Source organism: Mirounga angustirostris, unplaced genomic scaffold (genome assembly GCF_029215605.1).
Source record: "Mirounga angustirostris isolate CCGP_5_RB_7025 unplaced genomic scaffold, mMirAng1.0.hap1 SCAF_11, whole genome shotgun sequence".
Taxonomy (NCBI): Eukaryota; Metazoa; Chordata; class Mammalia; order Carnivora; family Phocidae; genus Mirounga; species Mirounga angustirostris.
The window spans coordinates 28225130-28236937 of record NW_026991719.1 but is presented as its reverse complement, the minus strand read 5'-3'; the positions used below and the strand labels follow the sequence as shown (position 1 = coordinate 28236937).

Sequence of the window (11808 nt, the reverse complement as noted above, 5' to 3'; positions counted from 1 at the left end):
TATTAAGCTTCTTTATACAAGAAAAAAGCAAACAACTATTTTATCTTAGAAAATATAATAGTGTATGGCATACAGTTAAAGTCATATTGTTCATATTGTTTATCTAAAGAAAAAAATGCTCTGAACTTTCTGTTCGAAGGTGATTATCATTGGTACAGTTAGGAATGTCATGAGGTGTTCTGATTTCAATAATTGAGTGACTAAGCTCTATAGAACAAAGGCATGCACTTAATATAGAGCATAGGGATTGACAACGAGTCTTGCCAAAGATTAGGATATTGCTAGCTTTATATCTGTTTAAGGCTAAATTTTATCTTACTATGTAGGAAATTAGAAGTATTGTATTAAAACAATGTAGACTACAGTGCACTTAAAAGGAAGCCAGATTCTGGGGCGCCTGGGGGGCTCAGTCCTTAAACATCTGCCTTCGGCTCAGGTCATGATCCCGGGGTCCTGGGATCGAGCCCTGCATCAGGATCCCTGCTCAGCGGGAAGCCTGCTTCTCCCTCTCCCACTCCCCCTGCTTGTGTTCCCGCTCTCACTGTGTCTTTCTCTGTCGAATAAATAAATAAATAATCTTTTTTTTTTTAAAAAAAAGGAAGCCAGATTCTACTTTTTTGGGAAAACTAAATGATAATTGGCTAGAAATAGCTCAAAATATATAAGTTGCAAGTAAGTATAATGTTACAATTAAATTTTCTTCCTAATTCTTCATTTTAACTTATTACCATAGAGACAACATAACATGTGGTTAAAAAAAAAAGTGAGACACTGGGGGGGCGGGGTGCAAAGGAAAAAAAAACAAAATAGAATGTGTCTTCATGACCCCAAGCCCACCCCATCGCCATCCACTTCCTACAAGTGGTTACGGTCAGGAACTTCTTTTATTCTTTCTCATGGTTTTCATAATTATGTATTTTTATTTCCTGAATAACTGGTGTCTGACACTAGATGGATTTACTCCTTGATATGAAGCCCACAAATATTATCTCTTATCCCCATCTGTTTCCTAATTTGATGACTGTAAAATAATTTCATTCTTTTAAAAATTTTTTTAAAGAATTTATTTGAGAGAGAGAACATGCACAGAGGGAGAAACAGACTCCCTGCTGAGCAGAGAGCCCAACATGGGGCTCGATCCCAGGACCCTGGGATCATGACCTGAGCCGAAGGCAGATGCTTAACCCACTGAGCCACCTAGGTGCCCCTAATCGTTTCATTTTTAAAATTGTTGCCTGCTTTACTTTAAGTGGTCTTGCCGTACCTTGTTTCATCAGGTTTAGACAAGATCTGTTGACTACCTGATATAACAGATGACAAAATTACTACACTTGTAGTTCCTCCTCTTCTCTCCTCGCCACCTTCCATTTTATTATAATATTCTTAGAAAAATTTCTTTTGAGTATAGTTGACACGTAATGTTGTATTAGTTTCAGGTGTACAACATAGCAGTTCCACAGCTCTAGACATGATGCTATGGCCCCCACGAGTGTCGCTACCGTCTGTCACCATGCAACGCTATTACAGTATCATTGACTACATTCCCTCCGCTGTGCCTTTTATTCCCATGACTTATTCATTACATGACTGGAAGCCTCTATCTCTCATTCCCCTTCACCCATCCCACCCACCACCCTCCTGTCTTATAGTATTATTCTTGCATCAACAGTGTCTGTAACATTTATATATGTAGGTTATAGGTGTTTTTGACATGAGTCTATACATTGAAAATGCATTAGTTATTTCATAAATATAATTAACCTTAGAACACAGTAATGAAAGTTGATGTTTATTAAGTTAATGTTATTTTGTAGCCACTTTTCTAATTAAAATAGCCCACCTGTTTCTCATGACATAGACACTATAATTAGTCCCATTGCGCATATTGGGAAACTGAGGCACAGAAAGGGTGCATTATTTACCTAAGACCATTTGGCTAATATGTGGTACAGCCAGGATTTGAATTTATAGAGGACTCTGCTTATCTACTAGGCTATGTTGTCTTATTCAATTTGTCTGTTTCCTCAAAAGACTGGTGAACTTTGGTTGCAGGTTCCTATTTATGGGTTCAGGTTTGGGTTAGCATGGGAAGGTATGTAGCTTTCTTCTGCAGTTGGTTAGTCTTAAAATTCTTTATGCATTTGGAAATCATAGTTGTTTAAAATGTTAATTAATGATGAATTTTAATGACTTAAAACCATTTTAATGTTAGAGGAAACCTCAAAGGCCATTTAGTACATTTCCTTCTTTTTTAAATGAAAACACTGAAGCTCAAATAGATAACATGACTCAGACAGCTCCTCACCCAGGTGATTAGCTCATGGCCAAGAGGAGAAGGGGATGAAGGGAAAAGGGTTAGAATGAGGAAGCAACTGTATTCTTTTTCATCCTCCTTATTTAACCTTGTTGATTGTACTGCAGGTGAGAAAGCTAGTTTCCCACACTCTCCCACCTATATTCTTTCCTGCTTCCCTTGCTGAGGGATGTAGAAAAGAAGGTAGGGCAGAGGTTGCATAGTGAAGTTAAAACTTCCCCAAATAGTTTAGAATTTAATTTGTATTTCTTATAGTCTTTCCAGTACTAGAGTCAGCTCCCAACTTATTTTAGGTTCTAAAATATCGTTAGCTCTTTTGGGTAACTTGGAGTATAGAGGGCACATTAGACTTCCTAAGAAGCAGACAAAATTCTGGTAAATTAATCAGGGTAGCATCAAGTAAAGAAAAGGAAATGAGAGTCAAATGAGCAAGTTGTACCTTTATTTTCAGTTGTGGTTTTTGAAAACAACAGTTAAGACCATCCTTATAATTTCCTTGCTTGCAGAGCATGAGTTCTTAAACAGGTGTCCATTGACAGACCCAGTTGTCCTAAAATTCTACGTAAGTTATGTGTAAAGATATGGACAGGTTTGTGTATGGATACAAGTTTTATAGTGCTCATCAGATTCTCAAAGGTATCTGTGTTCCAGAAAAGGCAAAAGGCAAAGAACCACTGGACTAATGGTTTCCAGTCTTGTTGGGGTGAATTGTAATTCCTTATACAGGCAAGGCTTTCACAAACTCATCCCAGTTCCCCTTCCTAGGAACGCTATCTCCCACCCCTTCTTGATACTGAAAATCTCTCAATGGAGCGAGGCCTGTGAGGTCTGATTGACTGAGCACATTCTGCTTTTTTCTTCCATAAGAACTTTGGTGATTTTTCAATATCCACACAACTCAGAATTACCTTCTCAAAAACTTCTTGAATCTAAACCCAAACCACCTTAAGCCTCAAAAAAATGTTTCTTGACCTCTTCAGATTTTAGAAAACATTCTATCTTATTATCTGTATTTTTTACATTTAGAATTTATTTTAACTTACGATGTGTGCATTTTTTCCTTATTAAATTTTAAGTCCATATAGGATAAGAACTCCCTCTTATCCTTCTTCGTGTTTTCTCTATTATCAAGTAAAATGATATTCATATAGTATGTTCTCATCTAGTCTCTGGTTGCATGTCAACAAAATTTATCGATTCAACACATATTTAGTCAACAAATATTTATGGACTATCTCCTATGTGTCAGGCTGGGTTTCTAAAAGTGAACAAAACTGGTGAAAAAAAATTGTATATTCTGCATTCTAGTGGGGGAAACAGATAAATAGACAAGATTAATTAAATATATAAAATATTAAATAATAGTAAGTGGTGATGAGAAAGAAAGGGATAAGAAGTGAGTATGTTTAAGTTTGATTTGGGAGTGTGCAATTTTAGATGGGGAGAGGGCAAGGAAGGACTCACCAATAATGCAACTTTTGAGGAAAGACACAAAGGATGTGGAGGAGTGAGCCATGTCCATGTCTGGGGGAAGAGAATTCCAGTCAGAGAGCAGCACATGCAAATACAGAAGCTACTTAGCCTGCTTGAAGAATAGGAGGAGAGAGTCAAGGAATCAAATCAGATGGTTAACAGGGAGCCAGACCATGTAGGGCCTTGTAGGTCACAGTTAAATCAATGAATTTTACTCCCTGGTAGCAGGGATTTGAGAAGAAGTTTATGATGAAACATTTTAACAGATCACTCTGGCAGCTTTGCCAAGAATAGATTAACAAGGGCAAGAGTGGGAGTAGGGGAGCAGTTAGAAAGTTAATGCAATAAATAATCCACACAAGGTAAAATGGTGGTTTGGGTGGAGGTGATGGCTGCAAGGGTAATGAGAAGTGGTCAAATTCTGGATATATTTCCAACTAAGTGTTGTATGAGAGTGAGAGTCATCAAATTAGACTCTTAAGATTTCTGTCTGAGCCACTGCAAGTTTGAACTTGTCCTTGATTATTGAGGAAAGGAGAGCTATAAGAGAAGTAGGTGGGTTGGGGGAGTAGGATGGAGATGAGTACCAGAAGCTCGTTTTGGACACCTGAGTCTTGTGATGACTCTAAGTGGAGATACTGAATAAGCAGATAAATCTAAAGTCTGGAGTTCAGGGAAGAGGTCTGGGCTAGGCTTATGAAATTGGAAGTTACCAGCAAATGGTTGGCATTCAAATTTCTGACACTGGATGACATCAATATATTTTTGTTACTTGGCAAGGGAGAATAAATTCTCCTTTGTTTTCTTCAGGATTTTCAAGTAAAATTGTGACTTGTTAAATGGAAAGCGTTATTGAGGGGTTATGAAGAGTAGCACTCAATTCTTGAGGATATGGGCATGGGTTGTCAATTAAAAATCAGAAATGAAGTGAATCTCATGAAACATTGTAAGTTGATTTATATTTGGTCTTTATGTGTGTGTATTTCAGGCCAGACCTGTTTGATTGGAATAGTGTGGTTTGCCAGCAGTCAGCCACACAGCGACTGGAACATGCATTCAACATTGCCAAATATCAATTAGGCATAGAGAAACTGCTTGATCCTGAAGGTTGGTACATTTCTGGACTACCACAGTTTTTAGTATAATTTAATATTTATCGTCTCAGATTTAACATTTCCACAAACTAAGTACAAAAGAGAAATTATGCATTATATGTTTTTTCTATATCCTGAGTGTATTTAAAATGTTCTTCTTGCAACGTATTATGAATTATCTTATATGATTTTAGCTCTCAAAGTACCATTATCTAAAACTGAAGTGTAAAACTTGAGAAAAAATCCCAAGCCTTTAAAATGTATATGTCTCATGGATGAAGGATATTACATTTGAAGTACATTGACTCCAAATAGTTATAAAAAGTTCATGTTTTGCTTATTCTACCAAGAGATTTGATAGACTAATCAGCTATAATTAATTAGCTACTCTTGCCAATTTCATTCATATACTCTATAAAAGGCAACATGGTTTACTCTTTAAATCAGGAAATCTATTCCTGGCACTGCTTCTGTTATAATTTGTCACTCTGGGGGAAGTCCTCCATTGGACGGTTATTCATTTTCTGCTTCTTCAGTTGACAGGCAGTACTGTATTTATATTTTTATTATATTACACTTAAGTAAATTTCATCATTATCTCTGGTGCTACATAGTCATACTTTCCAGACACATGGATTAGAGGGATAATGATTCTTGACCTCTGCTTTTCTTCTAAGCTATGAGGCACTTTTTTTGTTTGCCGACTTGTTTGAAGTTGCAGACTCTGTTCTCACTTTCTTGAGGCTTTCCCATATTCTAAAACTACAGTTTGGAGAAGCAGTGTCTGTGGAGCTGATATTTGGGTAGGGTTATGTAATTAAATGGTCTTTGGAATAGTGAATCAGTCCAACTAAGGAGATCAAATGGTGGTAATAGGGTCTCATCAGGAAAAGCTCAGAAATAACTCCGAGGATATTCTTTCAGTGGTGAATTTATCATCCACTAGAATCTAATCCTCTGTTACAGACCTGATTACCTCATCTTGTTGACAGCAGATCCATATGGTGGCATTGGGGGGGGTGCATAATTTTAAGCTCAAAAGAGGATATATCAATCAAAATGAAAATTCAGTCATTTTAAATGAGATATTTAGCTATGACAAGAACCAGAATACTCACATGTAACTGACTGATATATTGCTCTTGGTAGGCACATATACTTGGGAAGGAAAATTATAATAGCACAAATGTGTTTGTGAGGTTGAAATCAGATTAAGTTCATTAGCAATATTTCTTCTGCTTTAAATAATGCATAATTTGGCACTGACTCCTGTAAACTCTTTGTGTTGCTTCAATAAATGATTAGCATCCCTCCTTCCCCGGTTTAGCTCTAAGGAAGAAATTGTATCAGTCATATTTCCTTGTTTTGCAGGATGGGGGAGGGTTACCTCACTTTTGACTCCCATACTGATTTACATGTTTTTTCATACTCCATTGAGGTAGAGAAAGGCAGATGTAATGAAAATATGAACTCTAACCCTTAAGGATAAGAGCTACAGTGTATGGATTTGAAGGATAAGCCTGCTAATAGTGTTTTGTTTTTCATTAAACCTATACACGGTAAACAGTTCCCAATATCTGGGATATATGCTCTAGTTATTCTTGTGTGTGTCCTATCCTTCATAAAATAGTAAGAGTAGGTTTAAAATAGATCTTTTTCTTGTTAAGTGATAAAATGGCTAAAATGGCTTTTGTTCTTAAGTTTTCCTTTGAATCAGTGAAATAGGGACACCAAATAGGTATCCACATCATAATCAGAAAATAGATTGATAAGCCTGTAGTCAGGAAAGGGCAGTTACATGAATGATGTATTTTATAGTATCAAATAGCCTGATATACCCAATTCCATACATTTTCCTAAATGGACAGTATATGTTGAAATGTACATCCTGTAGACCATTATAATATCTCAAATAATTCAAAATCAACCAAATATAAAATGAAATACAAGCTGATTAATAGAGAGCAAACCACTGGTTATGGTTTCATTTTGCCAATAAAGTCTTCGATCTGAAAACCCTTTCTGTTCATGGGCTCCTTTCTAATTCAAAGAGCATTCTGTCTCCTAAAATGGTTTATTACAGTTTATTTATGGCTCTCAGTAGGACGAGGATTCAACATAAATCTTACATTATATTTTTAGGTATATGTCAGTTCCTGCCATTGTGTTAAGGAAATACCCAAATATGCATCTAGAAATTGTTCAGAATTTTTCTGGAGATGATAACAATGATAATTGAAAGAAAAAAGATATTAAACTAAATCATAAGGATTTTTATTCACTAATTCATTAGTCACAAAATAATAGCATTTCTAAGAGTTTAAGACTTAGAACACTTTCTTCAGTGTATCTAACATGGGAGATTCATGGACTTCTTTCATGCCTTGTATGGTAATTACCTTTGAGATGTTCATATTTTTATTTAACCGGGTATTCGTTCTTTAGCTTATGCATGATGATGTCAGCTATTCTCCCACAGCGATTTTCATTTCATATCTAATATGCTTTTTAGGAGGTTAGTAAAACATTTTGCTTTATGTTTGGGGAGATTTTTATTTTGGGGGGCTTGAAGTTATGTTTGGCTTAAGAAATACCTGCCAAAAAATGTTTTTAGAATTTTAAACGTATGCTTTGCTAACTGGGCTGATTTATAAATTAAAAAGTCATTGAAATATAATTTGGAGGTTTTCATGTCTTGCATATATTGACTTTGGTACGCTTTGTTTGGCTTTAACTGGTGTTTTGAGTCCTGAGGTTTGGTTTTAAGAGGAATTGCCTTTTAAAATGAGTAGCAGTAAGCATTACCATAAGCAATTCCAGGAGCTCTTTCTGCTGTGTTTAAATGTTAACATATGCAAAAATAAGTACTACTAGGGTAAAATTATTTAATAATTTATGTGTCTTTATGCTCATAGATACAAAAGGTTTGTCTCCTTCAAAATATATCCTGTTGTGAATCAGGCGATTCATTTTCTGTCACGATTTCCCTATAAGACATGCTTACTACTTGCATTGTGGGTTTTATATACCCACAATTACTGTTTGCTTCCCTGAGTTTCAAGAAATTAGTTTGTTTGCCAATCCACACAGCACTCTCTGCATTAAGAGAATGCTTTGTCAGCTTTTTCATGTGAATAACAAAGTGAAGCTAATCTTTTTAAAGGAATAAAAAAAAATCGGGGATAAAAATTGTGCTGGTTCTAGATATCTTTTGCATGTTACTGTTGTAAATTGTTTCCATTTGGGATATGCAGTATAATGTGGAAATGCCCTCACTTGTTTACCAGGGTAACTTTAGAATGAAAGACAATGAATGATGAGAGTCAAATTTGAGGAACACTATGGCTTGCAAGAAATATCTGTAACCTCAAAATGACATTTACAAGCCAATTAGTTTGGTTTTAATTCACTTCATTTTAACTTCGTGAGGGTGGTGACACAGATTGTATTTTCTGCTTGGCTAATCCCTGCATCCCTCTTCAGTTGTTTTTAGAGTCTACTTTTCCCAGAATAAGCTCTGCCTTGTGCAAAGTTATACTCTTGAAATGAATGGTTTCAGACTTAACTTTGTATCCATGCAGTTTATTAGCCTTTAAAAAATTCAAGGGAAAATAGGTGGCATTTGCCATAAAAGAGAAGAATGCTTTTAAGGCCTCTTATTTATCTGTTGTTTGAGCAAGCAGTGTTTTTTGATTCCCTAACAGCAAGAAATATTAGTAAGTAGTGTATACTAAGTTAAAACTGAAAGAGGAAGACCGTATCACCTCAGAAGGGTGTTGTTAACTTAAATAACCAGAACTTTTTATGGACATGCATGCTCATTTCATATCATTTGGACTGATTTTCCAGAACCCACTCTAGAATACCTTTTTATCCCAGAAAATGTAATGAGATTGGAATATATTTGTGTTCCCTATGTATATGATTTCACCTAGAAATTTTTATTGTAAGTATCTCAGATTCTTTAGAACCAAACTCTCTGTGGTGTAAAATGTTCCTTTTCCCATATATTAAAAAAAAAGTATTTTAGTAGTACATGGGAATAAAAATGGCCATTGCCTTTTTGATAACAAAGTAACCTGTACAAGATATATGTTACTCTGTGCCTTTCTAAAATTGATTTATATCATTATCTCTGGGAGAGAGTCTTTAGAGATATTACAAGTTGTTACTATCTAAGACTAAATCCTGAGTGTCTTGGAAGAACATTTTTTTAGTCTAGTTATTCTGTTATGGAAAATGGAAAGTATCATCTTCTGCTTATGCAGATATGATAATAGCAAAATAATGTTCCTATTATGTCAGCAGGAGACCACTTTTTCCAGGATTTCTTTTTTAAAGAAACATTAAAATTTGATCATTAAAATCAAATTATATCATTTAATTGTGTTAAATGTAATAATAATGAAAATATTTCTTTAATTTTGAACTTCAGTGGATTGCCATTGGAATGAGCAAATTAGAAATGGTGTTGTATTAGCAAAGGAATGGGGTACATTAGTAAATTTAGTGTTGCCATCTCATTTACATAATGTATATTGAGCACAACCTTTTAGCAAAGGAATTTTGGAAACACTGTTAAATAATTTAAATGTATACTTTCATTAGCATTGCTTAGAACAAAGACTAGCATCGGTATCTAATGAGGCTTTAGGAAAACTGAAGGCCAATGCACAAGTCCCGAGAAATGTGATTAACATATTCTTAGCCTGCATATCATCAGAGTAAGGCTACTTATTAGTATATCCTTGACTGTTTTTAGGTTTTACCCTGGACCTTACTTTTTTTTGGTACAACATGTCTTTTCCATGGGCAGACACATTACATAACTAGCCTTGACTATCCAGTGCCACTTTAATATACTTTAATGTGTTTCAGTTGAAGATGACTTTACCAGGGTATCTGGAGGCATCCTTAGTTTTATCACTGCTACTGTAGAAAAAAAAAATCTTTAAGGGACAATGAGGCAGTACTTTGTGTATGAAAGTAATACATAGCAAAATAAGTAAATGAAAACTTTGTACATGGGTAAAAGGTCATCACTAATAGTATATGAATATTATATTAACATAAAAATGAGGATACAGATATTATATTAGCCTTGTGATACAGTTGATTATAGTTACATTAAGATATTACTGTTGGAATCTTTTATTTCCTGATGGAGATCTTTTAAATTGCTTGTCACAACAGAAATCCAAAACAAATAAATATGTTAACATTTCCAGTAGCCTGAAAAGTTAACAGTGGCATGGTGGGGGGTGGGGTGGAGAGAGAGAGAGAGAGAGAGAAAATGTGAATTTAGTGTCTCTTTTTGATGCACTCTCTTCTATATTATTCTCAGTTCAGATAGCATAGAACACTGAATATTTTCAGGACAATTTGAACAAATCAGTAATAAATTGATGTGCTTTTTCTTCTGTTGATTCATTTCAGTCATTTGGATGACTGAAATAATTGGATATAACTGTCCCAAATTCACCCACTTAAACACTATGGAGACCTCCAAAACATTAAAAACAATACATGTGTGTGTACATGGCCTGAATTTACCCTTTATACCGGATCATTTAGCATCTTGTACTAATCTTTCATGTCCTTTTATTCCAATTTTGACTTTGTGGGAAACAGCTGATTTATATTTTTTCTCTCTTAGGAGTTGATTTTTTAAAATGAATATTATTCATTGTTATAGTTAAGTAATGTAGTTTCTCACTTGATTGTGGAATTTAAATAATGAAGTATAATCTAACATGTGATTTAAGTTTGCATTGTGTATGAGTTTTTATATCAAATTTATTCAGAAGCATTTGAGTGTAATCCTTTCCTAGATAACTGGGAATTTCTTTTCAGTTATTTTACCTGGATGTCTTCTATCTAAGTGGGGGAAACATAACATCTTAGGCCTATACAGTCACAATAAATTATGTTGAATGACTGATAGGACATCTATAAATTGTTGAAACAGCTGGGAAATGCATCTACCATATTCCAATGCTGAATGACATATAATAGATTTTTGTGAATGGTGTCCCTAGGTATATCATCACTAGGAGTCCATGAGACTGTTAAGGAAAATGTATTAGAAAAATAATTTGTTACTCCTTTGTTACTGATTTTAATCAAACTCAGCTCTGAAGTATTAAATGAGATATTAGTAAGTGTTCCATAATTGATATCTGTGTTTCTTATGTGTCACAGAGGAGTGTAGCCTTAATCAAAAGCATTTTAAGTATTTAATAACAGAAAATGAGGATAAAATGGCATAAATAGTTTCAAAATTTCTGAGGTTTTTATTGAATCAGTGATGATGTTTGAAAGTAAAACATATGTTGCTTATGGCTGGAACATTTTGATTCATTTCACTGTTTTCAAAGTAGAATTAACTGTGTTTGATTAAAAAAAATTGTAGAAGATATCCCAGAACTTGCAAATGAGTATCTGAAAGCCTTAAAACTCAGTATGAGGGGGCGCCTGGGTGGCTCAGTTGGTTAAGCGACTGCCTTCGGCTCAGGTCATGATCCTGGAGTCCCGGGATTGAGTCCCGCATCAGGCTCCCTGCTCAGCAGGGAGTCTGCTTCTCCCTCTGACCCTCCCCCTTCTCATGTGCTCTCTCTCTCTCTCAAATAAATAAATAAAATCTTAAAAAAAATAAAAAAAATTAAAAAATAAAACTCAGTATGAGGAAAAGAGATTATCAGGTTGATACATGTATTTCCCAATTAAGTAATTTCTTATATAGAAATACATGGGCCACTTAATAGCTGGAATATGAAACAGAAGATGAAAATGTATTACTTTAGTAAAAATATTTGGGTAAAATAATAATGATTTGGGGTCTTAGTTGATGCCACTTAATTCTTGTAACAGGATGGTTATCCTTGTAGAAGAGACCAGAAGCTTTATAGTAGTCTTATGATTATATTT

At 34.8% G+C, this 11808-nt stretch overlaps 1 protein-coding gene across 6 annotated transcripts in view; it reads left to right on the top strand.

Moving 5' to 3' along the window:
• DMD (dystrophin) overlaps window positions 1-11808 on the top strand; it is a 2113108-nt gene that overhangs the window by 438189 nt on the left and 1663111 nt on the right. For all 6 annotated transcript variants that reach the window (XM_064573900.1, XM_064573902.1, XM_064573903.1 and 3 more), the window contains exon 7: window positions 4776-4894. In XM_064573900.1, coding sequence (XP_064429970.1) covers window positions 4776-4894 — 119 coding nt within the window. The remainder of the gene's footprint in view (window positions 1-4775; window positions 4895-11808) is intronic.